General features: G+C 49.1%; 1 protein-coding gene across 1 annotated transcript in view; it reads right to left on the reverse strand.

The window, feature by feature from the left end:
- LOC309558535 (uncharacterized protein) overlaps positions 1 to 27,111 on the reverse strand; it is a gene marked incomplete at both ends in the record, with an annotated part of 302,626 nt that overhangs the window by 220,277 nt on the left and 55,238 nt on the right. The window contains one exon of the mRNA XM_082261614.1: positions 19,308 to 19,415. Coding sequence (XP_082117740.1) covers positions 19,308 to 19,415 — 108 coding nt within the window. The remainder of the gene's footprint in view (positions 1 to 19,307; positions 19,416 to 27,111) is intronic.

The following is a 27,111-nucleotide window of genomic DNA, read 5'->3' on the forward strand; positions in this document are numbered from 1 at the left end:
GTATTGCACTTGCATCTCAAAGAAGACAGGGATCAGCATGTATTGTATAGGAATCGCCGGTTTGCGCTTCACCTGCGTTCTAGCAAACTGGAAATTACGTATCTCAAACACGCTTGCAGAAACACTCAGACCCAGCTGGAACACTGTTTGGGGGATCTGACAAGCCAGATCCAGTAAAAGCACTTTACAGGCAGGAACCACGGGGCCCCTTTGGTGTGTAGATAAGGTCCCAGTGTCCAGCTACCTTCCTGTGGCTGCTGATCCCATCACCACCTCCTCAAGAACTGCCAGCCCACCTGGCTGCAGCTGTCCCTTTCACTAGCCCTCCTGGCTAATCTTCCACAGTGCTCTCAGACTGACTCTACAGCCATCCCAGACTGCCACTCCTCAGTCCTCTCAGGCTGCCTTTTAGTCCTCCCCCGACTGTCTCACTCACCAGCTACCCGGCTGTCTTCTCCCCAGAGATCTCCTGGATGTGCTCGCTGGCTCCTGCTGTCCTCACACCTGCTCCCGTGCCACTGGACAGGACTCTTTTACTTGTGCTGTCAGAGGATCCCTCCTGCATCCAGGCCTCAGGCTCGAGTTCACCCCCCCAGACTGGGGGGTTAAACTCCAGGGCCTCCAACAGCCTCCTCGGCACTCCATTTCCAGCTTCCACCCAAACTCCACACTGACCCTGCTGGGCTGACCCCAAGTATATATGAGGTGCCTGCCCCCTTCCATTCTTTCTGGGGATTGGCTGGGGCCCTCATGAATAGGGATGAGCCGAACTCCAGAACAGGGGAAATGTTCTAACCCGAACAGCAAACCCCATTGAAGTCTTTAAGAGACAAACAGGAAAAATCAAAAGTGCCCATTTTGAAGGCTTATATGCAAGTAATTGACCATAAAAGGGATATGGGGGTCCGGGTACTGCCCTGGGGGTCATGCATCAATAAAAAAAGACAATCTTTTTTCAGGAGCTTAAAGTGCAACAATAAAGTGCAACAATAAAAATGAAAAATTCCTTTAAATATAGTGCCTGGGGGTACCCTAAATGTGCCTGTAAAGTGGCGCATCTGTATGCATAAAACATGCTGCAGCAAAAATTATATGTGAAGAATCACTCGCGCCAAGGAAACAATGTGTGTAATAATCTGTTACACAAAGTACTATATGGACTGCTGCTGTTACAACCCACAATGGTATGGAATGCAAAAAATTTAATACAATATATTACTAACAGCGCGATGTCTCACGGGGTATAATAGGGGTGCTATCCCTACAATCCAGATAATCAGAGAAGTAGGTATAAAAACTAAAGTGCATATGAAAACTATGCGTGTAATAAATCAAATAAATGGCATAGGAAGTATATAATAATACCATGAACTAGCATGTGCCGAATTGCAAATCACATCATATACTGTACATATAAAGGGCGTCCCAAGATATAAGGTGCATCTAAAATTATCTAAAGTGCATCCGTGATGATCATGAAAATCTTATGCAATACATCATAAAGCAATATAAGAAGTGCCCATAAAAAAGTGCATCAAAAATAAGTGAACGTAAAAAAACTAAAATTAATAGATGTCCTTGTAACATGTGTTTTTACACAAACAAAACACTCATGTAATTGTCCAAAAAGGTTCAAAGTAATGTGTTTAAACGAAACACCAGAAAACTCAATAACATGGATTAGTGAAGTGAGTCTTCCAATCACTGTGTTGTACAGGTTTGAAGCAATGGTGGTGTCACCCTTCGTGCTCGTAAGGTATTGTAAAAATGCAAACTCACTGGAAGATGTTGACCCCCAATACCATATGGCAAGGAGGTCAATACAGGCTTAGGGTATGTATCCAGACGTATATCCCTCCGTCCGTGCCCGGGTGGTCCTGGATGATCTCGCTTAAGCTCCTTAAAGTGGAGTTCCACCCATTTTAATAAGTTTAGATGTATGTAATCCCCTTAAAAAATACTTTTACCAATGGAAACTATTTTATTTTTTTTCTGCAAGGAAATACCTTTTTATCTTCTTTATTGATCCTCACTTCCGCGTCCGGCTGCCTATAGGCGATTACGTCATTCGGCGATTCGCAAGGGCTGCTGGGATGTATCCAAGCAGCCCTTGCGAATCGCCTAGTGACGAAATGTTGCATTATTACACCGGCACCAGCTGTACTCGGATGTATTGCATTGAGTCCGTGCTCCGCCCCGCCTCCTCTCAGTGAGCTCTTGGGGATGTATTGCTTTGAGTCCGCGCTCCGCCCCGCCACCGCCCCGCCTCCTCTCAGTGAGCGCAGACTGAAACCATTACATCCCCTAGAGCTCACTGAGAGGAGGCGGGGCCGAGGCGGAGCGGAGCATGGACTCAATGCAATACATCCGAGTACAGCTGGTGCCGGTGTAATAATGCGAGATTTCGTCACTAGGCGATTCGCCGAATGACGTAATCGCCTATAGGTGGCCGGACCCGGGAGTGAGGATCAATAAAGAAGATAAAAATATAATTGTTGTAAGAACTTACTGTAAAATTATTTTCTGAGTCCTCTGACAGTCGCCACCCACTCATACAGTCTGCACTTCTGGGTATTGGTCTTAAGCTAGGCATAAGATTTTGCTAGAAAACATTCACAAAACCTTTGTATAGACACACCTACAGGGGGCTGTCCCTCTGGTCCAATACCCCCAGCTAGCAGCATTCCAAATCATTCCAAAGTTTGGTAGCAAGCATTATAGAGATCTATGAACCCCAAAAGAGGGGTTAGGGGGCGGCGACTGTCAGAGGACTCAGAGAAAAGAATTTTACGGTAAGTTCTTACAAAAATTCTATTTTCTCTTACGTCCTCTGACAGTCGCCGCCCACTCATACAGTCTGCCCTTCTAGGACGTCCCAAAGCAGTGTAGATGTGAGGGGTGGGAAACGTAACCGTCAAAAAAAGGCAACGCAGCACCCAGGTCAGAGAGAAGAACCATATCTGAACCAGAAAGGCAACCACTGGGTAACAGGAAAGCTCAACAGGAGCGAACAGACCCAGGAAAGCAAAATAACTTTGCGGCCAAAAGAGGCATCTGCCGATGCCAGAACATCAAGCTTGTAGAATTTTGTAAAGGTATGCACGGACGACCAGGTCGCCGCTTTGCACACCTGGGACACCGACGCCTGAAGGCGGAAGGCCCAAGACGCACTAACCACTCTGGTAGAGTGCGCCGTGACAGGGAAAGGTGGAACCCGATCCCTAATTGAATAGGCCTGTACAATCGTCTGTTTGATCCATTTGGAAATGGTTGCCGCAGACACAGCCGTACCCTTCCGAGGTCCCTCAGGAAGTACAAAAAGAGAATCCGACTTTCTGAAGGATTCAGTAGACAACAGGTAAACCCTGATCGCCCTTACCACATCCAAGTACGATAATAAATCTTACCGGACAAGGCTTTCCTAGCCTTGAGTAAGGTAGGAATTACCGCCGACGAGAGACCCCTATCTCTCAAGACCTGGCTTTCAACAGCCATGCCATCAAAGCCAGCGACTGTAAAGCAGGATTGAAGATCGGCCCCTGAGACAGAAGATCGTCTCGTAGTGGGAGCCGCCAGGGAGGCTCAACGACCAGTTGCATGATGTCCGCGTATCAAGACCAGCGCGGCCAGTCTGGGGCCACTAGAATCACCAACCTCGGTTCCGAGACCAACCTGCGAAGGAACCTGGACAACAACTGAATCGTGGGAAAGGCATAAATCATACCGATTCCAAGGCACTACCAACGCGTCCGAGGCGTCCGGCAGAGGGTCGCGTGTTCTTGCCACAAACCTTCCCACCTTGTTGTTTAGCCAAGATGCGAACAGATCCACATCCGGGGATCCACCCCACGCACACAGCATCTTAAACACCTCCGGGTGTAGGGACCATTCCCCCTGGTCCAGGGTCTGGTGACTCCACACCTGGAATGTGAACTGCCGAAATTGCCGGGACCTGCTTCTCGGCCCAAGATAGAATCTCGGCCACTTCCTTGGCTGCCCGGGCACTCCTGGTGCCCCCTTGGTGATTGATGTAAGCCACCGCAGCGGCGTTGTCCGTCTGCACCCGCACCGGACAGCCCCGCAGACGATCCGACCAACGGAGCAAACAGAGCCTGATCGCATGCAGGTCCGGAGCGAGGAGAACTCATTGTCCCTGAGGGACGTGACCTCGTCCTGCAGAGTCCGGAGTTTGTTCTCCGGAAGAAAGACCTTCATCTGGGCGGAGTCCAGAATCATCCCCAGGTAAGGGAGACGAACAGAAGGGGACAATGTCGACTTCTGAAAATTGATGGTCCACCCGAACTCCTGGAGCGTCTGAACTGTGGTGGACAGATTGCGCAACAGAGTGGCACTGGAACTCGACCCTAAAAGGAGATCGTCCAGGTACCCCAGGATGGCAATCCCCTGAACCCGCAACAAGGCAAGAACAGGAGCCAACACTTTAGTAAAAACCCTTGGAGCCGAAGCGAGGCCGAAAGGCAACGCCACAAACTGATAATGCTCCTCCGCAATTGCGAATCGAAGGTACCTCTGATGACCCTCGTATATAAGGATGTGTAGATACGCATCCTTGAGGTCGATGGAAGCCAGGAAATCCCCTGGACTCAGGGATGCCACCACCGACTGGAGGGACTCCATCCGGAATTTCTGGACCCGCACAAAGCGGTTCAGAAACTTTAAGTCCAGAATCGGACGCACCTTGCCCTCTTTTCTGGGTACTGTGAACAGATTCGAGTAAAAACCCGGAAACCTATCCCGATGTGGCACCGGGACAACCACTCTCTGGGCAAGGAGATCCTGAACCGCCCGATGGAGATCTCGGAAACAATCTGGGGTCAAATGAAGATTTAAGGGAAAGAATCTGTCTGCTGGGCGTGATCGAAACTCGATCTTGTACCCTGACCGAATGAGTTCTTGAACCCACCTGTCCTGAATCTTGGCCAGCCAAGGTTTGGGAAAACAGCGCAGACATCCCCCCACCCCTGAAAAGGGTGAGGGTGCCCCTTCAGGTCGAGGCGGACTGGGCCGCCGTGCCCGTGTGGGCGGCTTTAGGCTTACCCGCTCAAGGCTTCTTCTGGCCACCAGAGGCCTTGAAGAACTTATCCTTGTCCTGGAAGGCACGAAAGGACCCCTGGATGAAGGGCCCTGCTTACCGCGGAAGGATCTTCCCCTGGACACCTGTTCATCCAGAGAGTCCCCAAAAAGACGACTCCCAGCATAAGGGATGTCAGACACTGTCTTCTTGAAAGACTGGTCGGCTTCAACCAAACGATGCGACGAATTGTCACAGCAACTGCAGACAGGCGTGAAACTAAAGGGGCCTTATCCAGGGCCGCGTCACATACGTATAAAACAGCCTGAATAATTTTATCCACCAGCTCCACCAGCTCCAGAGTAGCAGGAGGGGCGGAGTCAGCAATAAGTGTGCATTTAAGCACCTTGGCCCACTCCACAACAGCCTGCGAGACCATTACGGAAGCGAACACGGTTTCATTAAGGAACCCGCAACCATGTAGATGTGGCGGGTAAGATTTTCCACCTGCCTATCCGCCGGGTCTTTAAACACCGGAGAATCCTCCGCGGGCATTAAAGTGGCTTTATTCAACCTGGACACAGTGTGGTCCACCTTAGGAGCCACAGTCCTAAGGAGCCACAGTCCAGCGTGTATGCACCGGAACCGCAACGGGATAACGGTACTGAAAACGCTTGGGCACCACAAAATTGCGCTTTAAATTGCGCCATTGTTCATTCACGGTCTTGTGAAACTCAGCGGGCAGGGAAAAACCTGACCCAACTTCTGAGCTTTGCGGGTCCCAAAGGAAGACCGTTTATCCGACAGGTGGGGCTCATCATCTAAATTTAGCGTGTCTTTCACAGCGCTAATAAGCGCAGACATTGCAGCGCGTTCTCTTGCTGAACCAGAGGCGGAATCCTCCTCCTCCTCCACATCCGACCGAGAGGACTAAGACCCCTCAGGGGGTACACTGTCCGTGGCAACCATATCTGGCTCTGAATCAGAAGACTGAGAAAACCTGGGCCTTTTCCTAGAAGCCCGGTCAGACATTAACAAATCCACTTTTGATGCTAAAGTCGCAAGCGCAGCAGTAAGTGAAACTATAGCCGAGGATACAGGAGTACCTGAACCCTCCACCAGAGCAGGGGGGAATTTGCTATCCTGGGACTCCATCATAGCACTTCAGAATTTAAAAGGCGCTGGCCCTTAAAATCGGCGATTACCGCGGTTCCCACCGCAAATGCACCGCAATGAGGAACTAAGCCTGTGCTACTAAAAACTGCAAAGGAATGAAGGCCAGCAGGAATGCAGCCCAGAAAACACCATAAAATCCCCCAAAGTGTGCCTATACCTTGTCACACGCTGCCAGCTCGATCTGCCTGTGAGAAGAAAGGAAGTGACCTCACGCCACTAGAGGCAGAACACAGCCCTGAGCCACAAGAAAATGGTAGCCAATACAAGCCTATGGAGGAGGCTCCAGTAAAATGGCCGCTGTTCACCTAAAGAAACATAGCGCCCACACTAAATATGGCGCCCGAAGGGCGACAAAAGAATAGCAGAAAATGGCTGCTGCCCTCACAATGAGGCCAAACAGCCTGCCCACACCTAAAATGGCAGCCCCGCGGTTTTACACCGATCGCGGCCCCCACACACTATGTCTGTACCCCCAAAACGTTGCCGAAGCACCTCAGGGACCCCCGCAACCCCCCACACAGTGGTAGAACCGCCATAGCGCCCCCGCAGGGACCGGGAAGGGACACACAGGGACCTCACTGACAGACATGAGGGGATATCACAGATCCATGTGCACTGCCATCCCCATAAACAGAGGGCCCACATACACACCCCAACAGACAATTGCCACAGACAGAGGGGTAGCATGGTACTCACCGTCCAGCGAAACGTGGGTACCGCTCTGTGACAGGAAGCCTCCCACTCTGGGTGGTGGTGCCGTCAGCCGAAAAGGACGCTAGCAACACGCGACGTACTGCAGTTGAGACATCCCAGGCAAAGTAGCCACTTCGCAGGCTCTGCCCTGAGGACAGGGACATGGTCGTTTGCGAGGCCTGGGCGTACGCATAACCTGCTAACGCTCGATGGCAGGCTGGGATTCCATAAGGCCCTAGGATAGCCAGTGCGATTCCCAACCCGCAAACGCTGTAGTCTTCTGAAGTCCGAATAACTAAGTGCAGGAACAAATAAAAGGCTATTATTATAAAAGAAAAATCACTTTCTCAGAGAGAAAAAATAATAATAAGTAAAAAAGGCTGAGACTGCAGCCCCATTTAGGGAAAAGCCAGTCTACTCCTATGCTAGGCAAAGACAAACTGGTTTGGGAATGCTGCTAGCTGGGGGTATTGGACCAGAGGGACAGCCACCTGTAGGTGTGTCTATACAATGGTTTTGTGAATGTTTTCTAACAAAATCTTATGCCTAGCTTACTCCTGTGGATAAGACCAATACCCAGAAGTGCAGACTGTATGAGTGGGCGGCGACTGTCAGAGGATTTAAGAGAAAAGGTATTTCCTTGCAGAAAAAAAATAAAATAGTTTCCATTAGTAAAAGTATTTTTATGGGGATTACATACATCTGAACTTATTAAAATGGGTGGAACTCCACTTTAAGAACCTGCTCATCAACACCTTCTTCGGCAAAAAGTTCACTTACGCCTTCAATAACATCTTCAATAATAGACATGTAGAGTTTTGGAAAAGGATTGGGATTACTAGAGTGAGCCAAAAATGACATTTAAAAAAAAAAACAAGTCAAATCCCATTTAAAATGACTCCTGGTTACAATTGCTGGCAGGGGGGCTTATCAGAATCTGGAAGCCACCTTTAACAAGATCCTGCCCCCCCCCCCCCCATGTGAATGGGTATCGGGTACATCATACCCCATACCTATTCACCAAAAAAAGTGTCAAAAAGTAATAACCCCAAGAAAACTGAATTTTTGTAAAATCTTACCTGTAAAATTCCTTTCTCTGAGTCCTCCGACAGTCGCCGCCTCTTCATATTCGTCACAATGGGGTAATTGACCTTTGCTCCGTAGGAGTAGCTAGGCAACAGAATATGTCAATATTAAAGCTTTGAACATATCCCACCCCCGGGGGGTGGTCCCCTCAGTCAATACCCTCCTACTTCCTGTATCCATACCTCAGTTTCAGTAGAATAGCATTAGAGTATACAACCAAACCCCAAAAGAGGGGCGGGGGCGGCGACTGTCGGAGGACTCAGAGAAAGGAATTTTACAGGTAAGATTTTACAAAAATTCCGTTTTCTCTTACGTCCTCCGACAGTCGCCGCCTCTTCATATTCGTCACAATGGGGACGTCCCAAAGCAGTGCAAACATGAGGGGTGGGAAACGCAGCCGCGCCTAAGGCAACGCAGTCTCCACATCAGAGAGAGAAAGGAACCTTACCAAGGGAAGGAAACCTGCTGGGCAGCATGAAAAAAACTTGCTCAACAGGAGCAACAACCCAGGAAAAACAAATAACCCAAGGATAAAAAAAACATATCCCAAACAGCCAAGGGTCTAAAACAAGGGACCCTAAGGAACTGCCGCACTAAGAACCTTGCGGCCAAAGGAAGCATCTGCCGATGCCTGAACATCCACCTTGTAGAACTTTGAGAAGGTGTGAACGGACGACCAAGTCGCCGCCTTACACACCTGGGCCACAGAAGCCCGATGATGACAGGCCCAAGACGTACTCAGAGATCTGGTAGAGTGCGCCTTCACAGGCATGGGGGGAACTTGTCCCTTCAGAGCATAAGCCTGTTCAATGGTCTGTCTGATCCATTTGGCGATGGTGGAAGCCGACGCCGCATGCCCTTCCGAGGGCCCTCTGGAAGGACAAATAAAGAATCCGACTTACGAAAAGATTCAGTCGATTTTAGGTAAACCCTAATCGCCCGAACAACATCCAAGGAGTGCAAATCCACCTCCTTCGGATGTTTAGGCTTCGCGCAGAGCGAAGGCAAGACAATGTCCTCATTGAGGTGAAATTCCGAAATCCTCTTCGGAAGAAAAGAAGGGTTAGGTCGTAAGACCACCTTATCCAAGTGAATGACCAAATACGGAGACCTGCAGGACAAAGCAGCCAGCTCCGACACTCTGCGAGCCGAAGTGATCGCCACCAAGAAGGCAACCTTTTTGGACAACATGGACAACGAGATCTCCCTGATCTTTTCAAAAGGAGCATGTTGTAACACGGACAGAACAAGATTCAAGTCCCAAGGAGGCAGAGGTTCCCTCCTAGGAGGGACCAGATGTCGCACCCCTTGAACAAAGGTGCTAACCAAGGAGTTAGACGCCACAGGACGTTGAAAGAGAACGGCCAGCGCAGAAACCTGACCCTTGATCGTAGCCAGCGCCAAACGCTGGTCAACACCCGTTTGAAGGAAGGACAACACTCTAGACACCTAGTATGTGCGAGGGGAACACCCCCTGGACTCACACCAGGCAAAATAGGCCTTCCAAGTACGGTAATAGACCTTCCCCGAGGAAGACTTCCTCGCGTTGATCAAAGTGTGAATGACCTCAGGGGAGAGACCCCTATCCTTCAGGACCTCGGTTTCAACAGCCAGGCCGTCAAAGCCAACGACTGTAAAGCAGGATGGAATATTGGTCCTTGAGACAGAAGATCTTCTCAAAAAGGCAGACGCCACAGGGTGTCGACCGCCAGATTCACGAGGTCTGCGTACCAGGACCGGCGAGGCCAGTCCGGCGCCACAAGAATCACCGTGTGCGGTTCCGAGTTCAACCTGCGAAAGAACCTGGACAGCAGTTGAATCGGTGGAAATGCATACATCAGTCGGTACTGATGCCACGGAGCTACCAACGCGTCTGACGCGTCTGCCCGAGGATCGCGTGTCCTTGCCACGAACCTTTCCACCTTGTTGTTCAGACGAGACGCGAACAGGTCCACTTCTGGAAGACCCCACTTCGCGCACAACATCTGGAATACATCCGGGTGGAGGGACCATTCCCCCTGGTCCAGGGACTGGCGACTCAGATAATCCACCTGCCAGTTCTCCACCCCCGGAATGTGAACCGCCGTTATCGCCGGGACGTGCGTCTCGGCCCAAGACAGAATGTCGGCCACTTCCCGAGCCGCTCGGGCACTCCTGGTGCCCCCTTGGTGGTTGATGTAGGCCACCGCCGTGGCATTGTCCGTCTGCACCCGAACCGGACGGCCCTGCAGCCTGTCCGTCCAACGTCGAAGGCAGAGATTTATCGCTCGCAATTCCAGAATGTTGATCGGAAGGGAGGATTCCTCCTCCGACCAAGTTCCCTGGATGGACAGAACGCCCAGAACACCACCCCAGCCCGACAGGCTGGCATCCGTGGTGACCACCGTCCATGAGAGAGGACGAAAAGACTTGCCCCCGACACCGCCGGGGACTGGAGCCACCACAGAAGATCCCTTCTGGTGCGATGACCCAACGAAATCTGGAGATCCAGAGATTGTGGTCGCCCGTCCCACCTGGACAGGATCTCCGCTTGGAGACCCCGCGTGTGAAACTGGGCGAAGGGAATTGCCTCGAAAGCCGAGACCATCAATCCCAAACATCGCATGCACGTCCGGAGTGACGAGCACGGAACGTCCCCGAGGGACTTGACTTCTTCCTGAAGAGTCCTGAGCTTGTCGTCCGGTAGGAAGACCCTCGCCTGGACTGAGTCCAGAATCATTCCCAGGTAGGGAAGACCAACCGACGGGCACAGCGTCGATTTTGGAAAGTTTATCGTCCAACCAAACTCCTGCAGAGTCTGCATCGTGACGGACAGGTCCTTCACCAGACCCTGGCTGGTCGCAGACCGAACCAGAATGTCGTCCAGATACCCCAGGACAGAGATGCCCTGGGCTCTCAACAAAGCTAGAACCGGTGCAAGCACCTTGGTGAACACCCATGGAGCCGAAGCGAGACCAAAGGGTAGCGCCATCAATTGGTAATGATCCTCCGCAATGGCGAATCGAAGGTACCTCTGGTGACCCTCGAAAATTGGAATGTGAAGGTACGCATCCTTCAAGTCGATGGAGGCCATGAATTCCCCCGGAACCAGGGCAGCCACCACCGACCGCAGGGATTCCATGCGGAATTTGCGAACCCGCACAAAGCGGTTCAGAGCCTTCAAGTCCAGAATTGGACGCACCTTGCCCTCCTTCCTGGGCACGGTGAACAGATTGGAATAGAACCCCCGAAATCTGTCCCGATGAGGCACCGGAACCACCACTCCCTGAGCTCGCAGGTCCCGCACCGCCAGGTGCAGATCCCGCAACCGCTCCGGAGACAGTTGAAGATTTGAGGGAAAAAATCTGCTCGCCGGCCGAGAGAGAAACTCGATCTTGTAGCCAGATCGAACGATTTCCTGAACCCACCTGTCCCGAACACGGGCCGTCCAGGGTTGAAGAAAACCAAGCAAACGTCCCCCCACCCCAGAACTGGGTGAGGGCGCCCCTTCAGGCCGCATTGTTATGGGCAGCGGATCCGGACTGGCCGGACTTCTGCTTACCTCTCCACGGCTTCTTTTGGGAGCCTTGACCTTTGAAGGGCTTGCCCTTATAGTGCGACCGAAAGGCACGAAAGGACCCCTGAGAGGGCCGAAAAGAAGCATGCTTCTTACCCGGAGCAACCTTAGCCTTGTGGGATTGGGGTAAGAGCGTGCTCTTACCACCCGTGATCCCTTTTATCAGAACATCCAAGGGTTCGCCAAAAAGGCGAGATCCCGTATAGGGTAGATTAGCTAAGGTTTTGCGCGAAGATTGGTCCACAGACCAACACTTCAGCCAAATCAGGCGGCGTGACAACACCGCCACGCTGTGCACACGTGCAGCCAATGGGACTATATCCAAGTCCGCATCACACAAATACATGACACCCTGATGGATTTGATCTACCATAGCCAGCGTCGCCGGAGGGGCAGAGTCAGCCACCAGGACGCGCCTAAGTACCTGCGTCCAATCCGCGACAGCCTGAGCTGCCATAAGAGAAGCAAAAATAGCTTTCAGCATGGAACCGGTAACCGAATAAGTATGACGGGCAAGTAACTCTAGCCTCCTGTCCGTGGCATCCCGGAACACCGGGGTATCCTCAGCAGGAATCGCAGTGGACTTATTCAAAACCGCCACCGTGTGATCCACCGGAGGTGGCACACACCAACGTTCATCAGTAGCGGGTGAGAAAGGATAACGCAGCTTGAACCTACTTGGCACAGCAAAAGGCTTCCGTATATTGTGCCATTGTTCACTAACAGCGCGCTGAAAATCCTCAGTGCAAGGAAAAACCTGCGATGATTTGCGTCTTCGCTGCGTCCCATAAGAGGCCAGGACAGCAGGAGGACAAGGCTCATCCTGCAAACGCAGTGTTTGTTTGATAGAAGCAACCAAGTCATCCATGAGTGCAAGCTCTTCAGACGAGCCAGGGGGGGAATTATCAACCCCTTCAACCTCAGCCTCCACTTCAGACCCTACAAGGTCCAGGGACGAACGGGACCCAGATAAGGAAACCCCAGCCATAGCAGCCCCATCACCATCACCCTCTGAATCAGAGGAAATTGAAACTCTGGGCCGTTTTGTGGATTGAGCAGCCACAAGCATTTGCACCTGAGCAGCAAGGTTAGCCACAACAGTAGCCAAATCACCCCCCTCGGGGGAAGCAGCAGCAGTCCCCTGGCCCCCCACTAAGGTGAGAGGAAATTTGCTTTCCTGAGAATCCATGCCCCCAAAAGTGTGTTAGGAAGAAAAGGAGTACTGCCCCTTTAACAGCGCGGCGAGCGCAGCCCACCGCACACACCGACCTCCACAGGGATAAACACAAAACTTAGGCAAGGAATACAGGGATAAGGAAGATAAACCTGGAGAGACCACTCAGCTGCTGCACCGATCGCTGTTGCTCAGGGAAAGGAAGTGATGAAACACAGACCGCTCCTATAAAGCCTATGGAAGGCTCCACAAACATGGCCGCCGGTGAGGGACTAGCAAAGGCAAAGCCTGCAGCGCTGACAAGCGGCCCGAGCGATCGCCACCAAAATGGCGGCGCTTGGCACCAAAAACTCCGCTCCTATCACATAGATATGGCCAGCACACGCCTGCAGCTATGATAAAAATGGCGGACCGCCGTAGCGGCCACCGCATGTATGCACCAACGTGTATAACATCATGTCCTATATTCACACAGCATGTCACACAGATAATTACAGTATCAACACTGAACAGTGTACAACAGCCCCCCTCCTTGCAGCCCACAGCAGCATTAAACCAGACAGGGAGCCCAACAGTGTGAACAGGCATGCAGGGTTACACAGTCCCAGACTGACCCCCACTACACATACAGGTCCCCACACAAAGTACACTTACCTCCTGAATGGCATGGGGAACCCGCACAAGCGATCAAGCCACTGCACATGTGACAGGGAGAGTCGCAGCCAGGACGCAGTAGAACTGCGGTGTGAAACCGCATGGCGTCCAGTGAGGTAGCCACCTCACCATAGCATCCCTGCAGCAAACAGGGATGGGTCGTTCACATATGCCAGGAAAAATACCTGACTGAACGCTCGATGGCAGGCTGGGAAGCCACTGGCCCACAACCTGCGATCAGGGGGGCCAGCCCGAGACCCAGCCCGCACGATCCTCTTCATCAGAAGAACTAGCTAATGCTGACAAAAGTAACAGCTAAGTAAAGAGAGAGAAAAAACTCAAATAAAATCAAAAAAAGAAGATAAAGGCTGAGACAAAATGTCCCAGCATAGAAACATCCAGCCACTCCTGAAAGCTAGACAATGAAACTGAGGTATGGATACAGGAAGTAGGAGGGTATTGACTGAGGGGACCACCCCCCGGGGGTGGGATATGTTAAAAGCTTTAATATTGACATATTCTGTTGCCTAGCTACTCCTACGGAGCAAAGGTCAATTACCCCATTGTGACGAATATGAAGAGGCGGCGACTGTCGGAGGACGTAAGAGAAACAGCTTTTGACAAGTCCTTTTTTAAAAAATAAAAAAACAGTGTCCCACAATGTAAATCCATCATACCGCCGGGTGGTCCTACCCCTTGCCTATATAAGAAATGTCAATGTGTAGATCGGGCATACGGCAGGAGACCTCCCAAGAGGCGAGGGCATTTTTTCTATTGTCTTTCTATTTTTCGGGTCCGGCGGGTGGCATGATTGACGATGGGTTTAGATCAAGGGATATTATTTTTTATTTTTGAATAAAGGACTTGTCAAAAACTATTTCTTGTGGTTATTACTTTTTGACACTTTTTTGGTGAATGGGTAGGGGTACGATGTACCCAATACCCATTCACATGGGGGGGGCAGGACCTGGGGGCCCCCTTGTTAAATGGGGCTTCTAGATTCTGAATAAACCCCCCGCCCGCAGACCCTGACAACCACAGCCCCGGGAAGAGACATGGGGACAAGGTGTTTAAGGGTGGGGAAGCGGAGCCCCCCTGCCTCAAAGCCCCCCCTCATGTTGAGGGCATGTGGCCTGGTATGGTACAGGAGTGGGGGCAGTCACTCTTTCCCTTCCCTTTCCTGACCTGCTGGGCTGCATGCTCGGATAAGGGTCTGGTATGGATTTGGGGGAGACCCCACACCGTTTTCTTTATTTTTTTTACCGGCACTTTTTTTAAATTCAGCTGTCAGCGGGCAAATTCATTGACAGCTGATGACTCATCGGTTGTTAAGGACGCCGATGCTGGCTTCCCAGCCCTGCTCCCTAACAACAAGCTTACACTGCACCCTGATTGGGCAAAGCTCAGTGCATTGCAGGGTAGTCGTCGGGGCGAACACCTTGCAAATTCGGGTGTACAGCAAACGGCCAAATAGGCAAATGTTCTGCCCGAACTCATGCTCGGCCCGAATCGTTCATCCATCCCTACTCATGAATACTCCAGGTAGCTCCTCCTAACCTTCCTCCCATTCCTCTGGAAACTTCTCCAAGGTTCCAGCAAGTGGGAGAGGTAACAGAGGTGCTGTCTGATGAGTCATTCCAGCCTTCCTGAGTCACTCACCCTGACCCAGATTCAAAATACAAGCTTGGCTGCTAGCCAAGCCAAACAATTTACCTACACTACAGAAAAAACCTATCACACCAGCACACTAAGCTAGAGGGTGCTATATGTGTATTTACCCTATTTAAGGTTTTTTTAACTATTGCTGTAATCAATAAAGTTTTACATACGTTTATATTAGCTAAACTGTGTGGCTGTTTTCATGATATACTTTGTCAGTCTGTCCTTTACAGCTGATTTATCTTTTGGAAGATATAGGATGTCCAGAATTGTAACTTGACTAAAAAAAATAAGACTTGGCTACTTTCTGGCTATAAAAGTCACTATGCTGTCCTCCCCTAAATTAATAGCAAAAATATTCCAAATACTGAATGCAGATGCTCTCTTCCTGTACAAGATGCTGATGCACCTGCCTGCTCCTTAGATTCCCCAAGCAAGAGGTGTAGGGTAGCTGTACTGGCTTTAGGCAGCTCTAAGCTGTCCCTTGGTTGTAAGCAAGCTGGGTAGTACACTTGGCTGCTTCTCCTCTAACAGGCTCTGGGGTGTAGTGTTTAAAGTTATTCACTCAGTCCCTTTGATTAATCCTGTGGCTCAAGCAACTTCTGCACAGGCCTTCTGCTGAACAGGTCCTGACCTTGGCTTTCAGGGTGGCTTCAGCTAAGCTTAGCTGAGGCTGAAAGGGTGTGAGGCTTCAGCTGCTTCTGGTATCTCTTTCTCTTGCTCCTTCCTTCTGCCCAAGGGCAAAGCCCCCCATCACAGGGGTCCCCTCCAGGCAATTGGACCCTGGACTCTTTTCCCATATGGCCAGGCTCCACAATATTTAACGTCCACCTCTCCAAATTTTGGAGTGTCCCCACCCAGGGATTGGAGGAGACTCCGTAAATATTCAGGTCTAATCTCTGCTCCTCCACCTTCTAAGTTATAGAACCATCCAGCAGTTCCAAAAACCAGAGGGTGGTGACAGAGACTCAGTCCTTGGAGATAGCCAGCCAACACTAAACAAATTACCCCTGGCTCCTCTGCCTACGAGGAGTCCAACTAAATTTTACACTGTACACAGAGGGTGCTATACATTTAAGTGAAAAATCAAAGAAACCCTTCCTTCAAAGTGAGGGTTTGTGGTTTGCAAAAAATAGAACCGTTTGCCTAAACCAATAAGGGCCATTGGTGGAACTGTAGAAGTTTATAGAACTTCATAGGCTGCATACATAAATGTATTAAACATCTTTCATACAAACAGATGTGTTTTATTATGGCTCAAGCAGCCTTTCTAAACCTTTTTTTTTTTTTTTTTTAACATAGAGGAACCATTGAAATAACTTTCCAGGCTCAGGGAGCCCCTGGCAATAATAAAAAAATTAAATAATGCTTCTTCTTACATTTGTGGTCTTTGGGAAGATCCCCCCCATCCCCTCCTCTAACAGATAGCTAAAAAGATCATTGTTGATAATGATTACTTATTTGAAAGGCAGAAGTTGCCTATTGCTCAAGGAACCCCTGGCAACCTCGGGAGAAACTTAAGGGTTTCACAGAATCTTGGTTGGGAAAAGCTGAACTACACCTTCTCAATGCACACACTGAACACTCAGTATTTAAAATCTAGTATTTAATCTGATCATTTGTTTTTTTGATTTGGGTGATGGACATGGAAAGGGTAATCGCCTACGTCGATTGCACTAAATGTTACATATCGCCGCACACCGGATTGGGATCAATAATTCTAGGCACAATATTCATGGTTAAAGTGGATGTAAACCTGATTAATGAAATTCAACATAAATCTGCAGGGTTTTCTTATCTCTCTCCAAAGCCCTGAGTCCAGCTTGTTTCTCCTGCCCCGTTCTTCTGTTATCAGCATGATAACCTCTGACAAGTTCTTAGACAACCGAGATAAAACCAGGCTTAAATTTGTGTAGAGGTGGGTGCTATAAATTGATTAGCAGAGAGCTTGTCTATTCACAGCACATTTTTTTCTACCTTTGCCTATGTGGAGTGGGGGTGTGTGCCTTTCCTCCAAACAGTTGTCTCACAGTGTCTGCCTAGACTACATTCCCAGTGCTGAACAGGAAGAGAAAACTTCGAACACAATATGCACTTTCTAAAGAATATAGTATGCTGAAGAAAGCAGATATATACAAGTCCCTCTCAAAAAATTAGCATATTGTGATAAAGTTCATTATTTTCTGTAATGTACTGATAAACATTAGACTTTCATATATTTTAGATTCATTACACACAACTAAAGTAGTGCAAGCCTTTTATTGTTTTGATATTGATGATTTTGGCATACAGCTCATGAAAAACCAAAATTCCTATCTCAAAAAATTAGCATATTTCATCCGACCAATAAAAAAAAAGTGTTTTTAATACAAAAAAAGTCAACCTTCAAATAATTATGTTCAGTTATGCACTCAATACTTGGTCGGGAATCCTTTTGCAGAAATGACTGCTTCATTGCGGCGTGGCATGGAGGCAATCAGCCTGTGGCACTGCTGATGTGTTATGGAGGCCCAGGATGCTTCGATAGTGGCCTTGAGCTCATCCAGAGTGTTGGGTCTTGCGTCTCTCAACTTTCTCTTCACAACATCCCACAGATTCTCTATGGGGTTCAGGTCAGGAGAGTTGGCAGGCCAATTGAGCACAGTAATACCATGGTCAGTAAACCATTTAGTGGTTTTGGCACTGTGAGCAGGTGCCAGGTCGTGCTGAAAAATGAAATCTTCATCTCCATAAAGCTTTTCAGCAGATGGAAGCATGAAGTGCTCCAAAATCTCCTGATAGCTAGCTGCATTGACCCTGCCCTTGATAAAACAGAGTGGACCAACACCAGCAGCAGACATGGCACCCCAGACCATCACTGACTGTGGGTACTTGACACTGGACTTCAGGCATTTTGGCATTTCCCTCTCCCCAGTCTTCCTCCAGACTCTGGCACCTTGATTTCCGAATGACATGCAAAATTTGCTTTCATCCGAAATAAGTACTTTGGACCACTGAGCAACAGTCCAGTGCTGCTTCTCTGTAGCCCAGGTCAGGCCCTTCTGCCGCTGTTTCTGGTTCAAAAGTGGCTTGACCTGGGGAATGCGGCACCTGTAGCCCATTTCCTGCACACACCTGTACACGGTGGCTCTAGATGTTTCTACTCCAGACTCAGTCCACTGCTTCCGCAGGTCCCCCAAGGTCTGGAATCGGTCCTTCTCCACAATCTTCCTCAGGGTCCGGTCACCTCTTCTTGTTGTGTAGCTTTTTCTGCCACACTTTTTCCTTCCCACAGACTTCCCACTGAGGTGCCTTGATACAGCACTCTGGGAACAGCCTATTCGTTCAGAAATTTCTTTCTGTGTCTTACCCTCTTGCTTGAGGGTGTCAATGATGGCCTTCTGGACAGCAGTCAGGTCGGCAGTCTTACCCATGATTGCGGTTTTGAGTAATGAACCAGGCTGGGAGTTTTTAAAAGCCTCAGGAATCTTTTGCAGGTGTTTAGAGTTAATTAGTTGATTCAGATGATTAGGTTAATAGCTCGTTTAGAGAACCTTTTCATGATATGCTAGTTTTTTTAGATAGGAATTTTGGTTTTTCATGAGCTGTATGCCAAAATCATCAATATTAAAACAATAAAAGGCTTGCACTACTTCAGTTGTGTGTAATGAATCTAAAATATATGAAAGTCTAATGTTTATCAGTACATTACAGAAAATAATGAACTTTATCACAATATGCTAATTTTTTGAGAGGGACCTGTATATAAAACGTATGTAGGGAGATTTGTTTCATCTCTGTGTATCATCTGAGGCTGTTCACTTCACTTGTTATATGTAAGGGTTTACATCTACTTTGATTTTAAACTGATGACTTGTAGAGGCTTTTAAAGCGTGGAAAATAGAGAGTACAGAAGTTTGTCAGCAAACGCAATTTTAAGCGTTGATACATTGCGTTTCTACTTACTCACCACAAACTCATATTTTATATTTTACTAAAAAATGGGTAATAAATTGCTTTTTTGTGCCATACAATTAACTTTAGTGTGTTTTTTTACTTTAGTTAAAGGAAATAGTTCATTTGGATCAGCTTGGTCTGAACAAACTGTTTAAAGTTCGGCTTTAACCTTTTGATACTGTAACTAAAAGGTGCCATAGACACTAGTGTGCACTGCATGGTGTATAATTTATAATGTGCAGGGAGTGAACCTTCTCTGGAAACTAAAGAAGAGTAAAGAAGAACAGTCTATCTAAACAATGATTTACATTAAAAAACAATGTAATCATGTTATCACTCACCTGCTTTCCTCTTGAAATAATATACAGCAGCAATCAGTGCCAATAGAATTAGCACTCCAATAACACATCCCACAATTGCTCCTACATTGGTTTTGTTTTCATTATGTTCTGAAAAAGATGAGAGCATGATCATTGCAAAGCTTATATAAATACTATACGGTCCTGTATCCTCCAAGCATGCATCAGTCTACTATGAAGTCAGTCAAGTGAAATGCAAATTAGAGCATCGCAAAATTGAGAGATATTGCTTGCAAAGCTACATGTGTAGGCAGGGAAGGGTGTGAACACTTGGGGGGGGGGGTCCATGTATAAAAATGTATATATAATGTAATCAGGCACCTGACCTTGCGGGGTAATCTTCCCTCCTGATCAGATTACCCCACAAGGTCAGGTGCCTGATTACATTATCCTATGGAGATGAAATTGTATACAGAAATATAATTGCCCTGAACTAATTATCTAAGGAACAACCAACACAAACAGCATTCTACTATCCCCCCAGTAACCTCCGCACCTCGGCTGTGGAGGGTAGGGTGAGCTCTATTGAGGATGATATGCCCCCTCTCCAGCGGGAGGTCAAACATACTGCGCTCCTGGCTGCACAGCAGGCCGCCAGGCTGGAAGATCTGGAGAACAGGATGAGGCGCAATAATGTTTGAGCTATTGGCATCCCGGAGCGGGCTGAGGGTAAGAATCCTGTCCGTTTTATTGAAAACTGGTTGACTGATACTTTTGGGCAGGACGCCTTCACTCCCATGTTTTCAATGGAAAGGGCGCATCGAGTTCCCATGCGTCCTCTTCCTCCGGGAGCACCTCCCCGCACTTTCATTTTTAAACTGCTTAATTATAAAGACAGGGATGCCATCCTGACCAAAGCCCGGGGCCTGCAAGACAAGTTGGTAGTGGATAATTCTAAAGTCTCCCTGTTTCTGGATTACTCGGCGGAGGTGCAGAGGCGGAGGGCGAAGTTTGGGGAGGTGAAACGGAGGCTGAGAGAGTTGAATCTACAATATGCCATGCTGTATCCCTCCAAGCTCAGAGTGGTGACTCGGGATGGCGTGAAGTTTTTCGACAATCCTGCAGCCGCAGCACAGTGGCTGGAAGTGGAGGGTCGGGCCTTGCAACCTGGCCTGTCTCCAAGACGAGGTGATCCCTAACTCCTGTATTCCTCTTTGACTTTGTTTGGCTGCTGTTTTGGCTGAGTTTAGGATCGGGTGCCCCCTGAGGCTCCTGTACCCAAGCGGGGGTTGCTCTACATGAACGGACTACCCTCATGACCAGTTACTTGGTTCTTATGTTCTTTTCGCAAGCTGCTCCTGTGGAGACTGCTGAGTCAGCTGCGTCTCCCACCGTTTTCCCCCCGATGGGTCCTGGTTGGATGAACTTTGGAGGTCACCGCTTCCCACCGGACACGGTTGGAGGTGGGCATGTTGTGGATCCCCGACCTTCTGTGTTTGGATGCCCCTTGAAGACTTGGTTTTTCCTGTGTTCTGGTTTTGACGGATGGTGCCCCTCCTGCAAGTGCTGGGACCTGGGACTGTCCCTTATTGCCACGGATGCCTTGAGTTCCTTCTCCCCCTGGAGTGCCCGCTGGCCCCATGACAGAGTAATGGGGTGCCCTGTCACTCTCTTCCTTGAACTCCTTCCCTATGCCCTATGTTGCCTAAACCGCCATGGCTGACACTTTGACAGTTGTTTCCTGGAATGTTCGTGGACTGAACAATCCGTTGAAGAGGACTGCTGTGCTTCGGAACCTGAAAAGATTGCAAGCCGATGTGGTATGCCTGCAGGAGACTCATTTGTCACTTGACAATCCCCCCAGTCTTGCTCCTACTCTGTATAGCTCCCAGAACCACTCCACCCTTTCCACTTATTCGAGAGGTGTATGTATTCTGGTGAGGAAGGGGATTCATTTTAATTGCTCTTCTAGCTATATGGACCCTGAGGGCAGATATGTGATATTGTTTTGTAATGTTGGGGGGTTGACCTGTGTGATTATTTCAGTTTATGTCTCACCTCAGTTTTCAGCTGGAGTGATTGCCTTGCTGGCGGAGAGGATTGCTGGCCTTCCGGCGGTCCCTCTGTTAGTAATCCGTGATTTTAATAACATCTTAGATCCACATTTAGACAGGTTCTCCCCTCACTCCGGGTCCCCGCCACCGGCTGGCACGGGTTCTACCTTTGCTCGGCTGGTGGGGGAGATGGGACTGACGGATGTCTGGAGGTTGGGTCGTCCGGGGGACCGGGTGTATTCCTGTAAATCGGCTGCGTGAACGGGCCTTTCCCGTATTGATATGGGGCTCGGTAATGTGGCCCTGCTGCCTCTTGTGGTCGGGGCTGAGTATGGTCCGAGACTGGTCTCGGATCATGCTTCGCTTCAGATCAGATTATCTCTCCCGACTAGGTCGGGGAGACCTCTATGGACCTCTATGAACCCCTTTTGGTTGACACTCTTCCCTAGCCCTGACCCTATACCGACTCTGTTAACCTCCTTTTTTGCGACCAATTTGAATACAGCTGAACTGGGGGTGGTGTGGGAGGCCGCGAAGGCCTTTTTGCGAGGCCAATTTAGTTACCTGATCTCTGAGATTAAGACTTCTACGAAACAATGGGAAACTACTGTGATGGCTGAGGTCACGAGGACGGAGGCGGCGTATGTGAATAACCCCTCTGATGACACCCAGCGTTCTTGGTTGGCGGCTCAATCCCTTTCTAAAACGGTGGCGTTACAACTGGCCGAGAATAAACGGTTCTTTCTCCAGCAGAGACACTTTGAGGAAGGGGAGAGTACGGGTCATATGTTGGCCGTGCTGGTGAGTTCCCAGCAACCAGCCGTGTTTATTTCAAGAGCTACGGGACCCCTCGGGTGCCCGGTGGAGTACCACCCCGGAGATCTCCAGGGCTCTCCGGGAGTTTTACTCGGACCTGTACTGGTCTAAGTTGTCCGCCTCCCCCAGGTGGTGGAGGACTTCTTGGATACCTGTGACTTGCCTGTGCTCTCTGCTCAGGAGGCGGGGGACCTGGATGCCCCCCTGACTGAGGACGAGCTACTTTTGGCCCTGAAAGTTGCTCCGCGTGGAAAGTCTCCGGGGGTGGACGGCTTGCCGTCTGAGGTATATGGGCACTATTCTGCGCAATTAGTTCCTGTCCTGCTACGAGTGTTTAACGATGCTTTCAAGAGAGGCTCTATGCCCGACTCTATGGGTGAGGCTATTATAGTCCTGATCCCTAAGCTGGGTAAGGACCCGTTACTGACTGACTCATATCGGCCCATTTCCCTACTGACGTCAGACGTTAAGCTGCTAGCCAAGGTGTTGGCTTCCAGACTTTCTAAGGTTATCCAGACTATTCTTCATAAAGATCAATCGGACTTTATACCCACGCGAGCTACGGCTTTGAATCTCCGACGACTGTTCCTCAATCTCCAACTTCCTGTAGATAACCCTGGTAACAGAGCGATATTCTCGTTGGACGCTGCTAAGGCCTTCGACAGTGTCGAGTGGCCTTATCTGTGGACGGTGTTGAGACGCTTTGGAGTCGGGGAAACGTTTATTAGCTGGGTTAAATTATTGTATGCCAACCCTAGAGCATGATTGAGGGTTAATGGGGAGCTGTCGGAACCCTTCCGTCTCTTCCGGGGCACTCGGCAGGGGTGCCCACTTTCGCCCCTGCTGTTTGGCATGGCTCTAGAGCCGCTGGCGGCACGTATTCGATTTTGAGATTGTTGGTTTCCGACGGGTCCCCTCCGTGGACATTATTTCCTTATATGCAGACGATACTTTGCTTTATTTGGGGGACACGAGGGGGTCTCTGAGTGAGGTCATGATCTTGATTGACTTCTTCGGATCCTTTTCCGGGTTCTCCATAAACTGGGATAACTCAGTGCTCATGCCTCTGGATCCTCTTACTGCCCCCCTGCCTGAAAGTGCGGCTGCGTTGCTGGTGGTTGAGCAATTCAGGTATTTGGGTATCCAGGTGACCCCTGATGTGGGACGATTTCTTGAACTTAATCTAGTACCCCTGCTCCATAAATTTCGGCTTAAATGTACGGCGTGGTGTAAACTTCCTTTATCGGTGGCAGGGCGGGTTAACTTGGTTGAGATGATTTGGGCACCTCAGCTTCTTTATGTTTTGCACAATGCCCCTCTTTGGATCCCGAAGCGATGGTTCCTACGTGTGGAGTCCCTTTTTCGTGATCTAATTTGGAAAAGACGGGTGGCTCTTATTAGACTTACTACTCTACAGATGAGTAAGGACTGTGAGGGACTGGCGGTCCCCAATCCGAGGGTGTACTTTCTTGCCTCACAGGTGCAGCACCTCGGCGGCTGGGAACTGCAGGATCGGTCTGACCCCATCCGGGCCCTCTTAGTACCCCCAAACTCCCGATACACAGCATTTACGCACCTAGAGGCGGGGTTCACGCACTTGAAGACCTCGCTCCCGACGATCAGACTCTTCCTTACCTTATGGCAATGTGTATGGAGAATGCTCCGAATCAAGGGGTTCTTCCACGGCACTTTGCTTTGGCGGAACTCCAATTATCGGGAGTTGTCTCGGTTGGAGGGAGTGAAGGGCTGAGAGTCGCGAGGAGTTGCGTTTTTTGTCCAGGTCTATCGACGGGAGGGGGTGCTGAAGTCTTTTCAGGAACTCCAACAGGAATATGCTCTTCCCAGGCACTTCTTTTTTAAGTATCTGCAGTTGCGACATGCCATTTCTATACAGTCTCAGACGGCTCCACTTAGGCTGACGGAACATACCCTGACGCTAGACGTGTTTAAATCTACTGATAAACGGGGCATGATATCTCGGATATATCTTACCCTGCTGTTGGCCTTGAAGGACCCGACTTCCCTCCCGGCCCGTGCGGGCTGGGAGAGGGACTTGGGCCCCATTGATGGTGAAACCTGGGAGTTGTGTCTCTCCTCTATACCAATGGTCTTGGTGTCGGCATCACAGAAACTTTCCCATTTATTCCTGTTTCATAGGGCTTATCGCACCCCGGTTCAGCTTTTCAAATGGGGGCGTAGGGACAATGCTACCTGTCCCAAATGTAACAGAGATCAAGGCACCCTTATCCATATGCTTTGGAAATGTCCCAAGTTGTTCAGATATTGGAGCGAGGTAATTGATTCTATATCCGGAGTTTATAATTTTCGATTGCCTAAGGATCCTGTTGTGTGTTTGCTTGGTGCACTGGAGGAAGAAACTTTAACCCCGCATGCCCATATGGCGGTCCTTCGTCTGCTGTATGTGGCTCATAAATTGATTGCCAGGTATTGGATTACCTCCCGTGTACCGACGACTGCGCAATGGATTGAACAAGTCAATAATTTGTTGATTAGAGAAAAAGTTACCTATCAACATCGTAAGGCTCACAAAAAGTTTTACTCTCTGTGGCAACCGTGGTTGGATGACCCGTCTCGGGCCCCTTCCCGGTTTGTGATGGACAGACTTTTGATGGGATGAGCCTTATAAACTCTCCTAATGCTGTCTGCATGGTACTATGTTTTCTCCAGTGGAAATGTTCCCCCTTTCCCACTTGTTTCTTCCCCTGTTTCCCCCTCAAAAATGCACACTATTCTTTAGTTAGGATAGTTTTGTTTATATGCAGTTATACTGTGATTGAGCTCTGATCTTTGCACTATGGCTGTTCTACCACAGTTGCACTTATGATTGATCGTGACCTGATTGTATGTGAATCTCTACATCTTGTCTTGTATGGAACTGTGTTTCCCAAAATGTTTGTATTATGTCACATTCTTTTTCAGCTCAATAAAAGTTTATTTTCTTGGGAAAAAAAACTAATAGATGACAGTGATTCAATTAACCTGAGCCAATTAACTAGCAGACTGCTGTCATCGAGCTCATTAAGTGCAATACACATTATTATACGTGTAAACACATCCCCACAGTAGATAACAGGTGAGCAAATTAGCATATTCAACAAAGTGTGGAAGACAGGTGGTTAAGCTGATGATATTAGCATCTGCTATGAGTCTAAATGTGGGATGCAGTCTCTTATTGGCAATAGGCAGCTAGGCCTAAAGTCCCAGAGTCTTCATATATTCCTTGAGATATATTGTTGACAAATATTACTGTGCCATTTGAGTAATCTAACCATATACTCAGTGTCCATTAAGTCCATCATTTTCTTGGTCACCCTGTTTCCCTAATAGACACAGGGTGACTTACACATAAGAGGGGCCTAGGGGGCCAAAAGAGGGATTTCGCAACCTCTCTAAGGTAAGCTGTGTTCCACGGGCCCCCCAACCAAAGTGAATCCCATCACATATCATATGTAGATATTCACCAGCACACCAAGGATCATCAATTTCGTCCAAATGAAGGCCTGACGAAGGGGTCCTGCGTGGCTCCGAAACTTTGCACTACACCGTTTTGTGATGTGATCTTTCTTGAATAAAAAACTGTTTGGATGAAATTGATGATCCTTGGTGTGCTGACGAATATTTACATATTGTGCTGGTGGTCGCTACAGCACCTAGTACCTTAAGAGCTCATTCCATGAACATGTGTGCAGGGAATATGGACTGTGGGTGAGATATCAGAGGTCTAAACAGATCTCTGATGTTTCATCTTTGAAACTGGGAAAGGAGGTTGAGGACACAGCCTCCAATCTCCATCTCTGCAGCCTTAGCTGCACAGAATGAATGGACAGGAATAGCTCTGTACAGAGGCTTCCTGTTCATTCACAAGCTGAAGCATAGTAAACAGTTTACTATGCCTCAGTTATAAATGAACTGGGTTAGTGATCCTACGGATCACTGACTCTATTTATTAAGACAAGAGAGGGGCTGTTAAATTACACATTCACTGGCCCCTTCCCTGCTCTCCATCCACAAAGCATCCCCCGCAGCAGCCAGCAGGAGGGGGGAACCCGGCAGCACTGTGGAGGATGGGGGGGCCAAGGAGTACACAAGAGCTTGGGGCAGCAGGGGATGGATAGGAGGGGCGGCATATAAAGGAATCGACCCCATTAATTTTCCTCCTGCAGCAGCTGAAAGGCTGCAGGAGGAAAATTAAGGAGATTGGTTCCTTTATATGCCGCCCTTCCTATTTAGGTTTACAGGGGGCTGCATATGAACCCTGGAGCATGCAATTGCGACCCCTGATGAGTGGCAATGCTGGTGGGGAAGTGGATGAGTGGAAACGCTGGTGGGGGGATAGGATGAGTGGCAATGCTAATGGGGGAGAGGATGAGTGGCAGTGCTGGTGGGGGAGGAAATGTGTGGCAGCGCTGGTGGGAGGGGATGAGTGGCAGTGCTTGAGGGGGATGGGGTGACTGGCAGTGCTGAGGGGGATGGGATGAGTGGCAGTGCTGGGGGGGGGGGTTGGGATGAGTGGTAGTGCTTGAGGGGGATGGGATGACTGGCAGTGCAGGGGGATATATTTATATGGGGAATTGGTTCCACTGGTATTGGCAGTGGTACACCATGAATATAACAGGGACATCCAGGAACAGTCCAAGAAAGTTTGCCCTGCACTTTTAGCATGGCAGCAAACAAACACAGTGTCAATGCAGAAGCTTTGTACAGCAAGTAATTAGCAAAAGCATACTCTGCAGCATGGTCTGAGCAAAGACGATGAGAGAGAGAGCCCTGGAAATCAATCAGTTTACATATAAAAGATCTGCACACAGCTGAGAATATTAAAAAGGTTTGGCTATTAGGTAAGATGTGGACCTAAAAATGGAGGCTTTTCCCATCCAAAGCTTGACAAAGCCACCAGGCTCTAGGACTCAGAACAGGACTTATGAAGATTCTGAAAAAACCTGAGGTCTCTATAA

Source organism: Pelophylax lessonae (assembly GCF_965119305.1).
Source record: "Pelophylax lessonae genome assembly, chromosome: 6".
In the NCBI taxonomy this organism is placed as follows: Eukaryota; Metazoa; Chordata; class Amphibia; order Anura; family Ranidae; genus Pelophylax; species Pelophylax lessonae.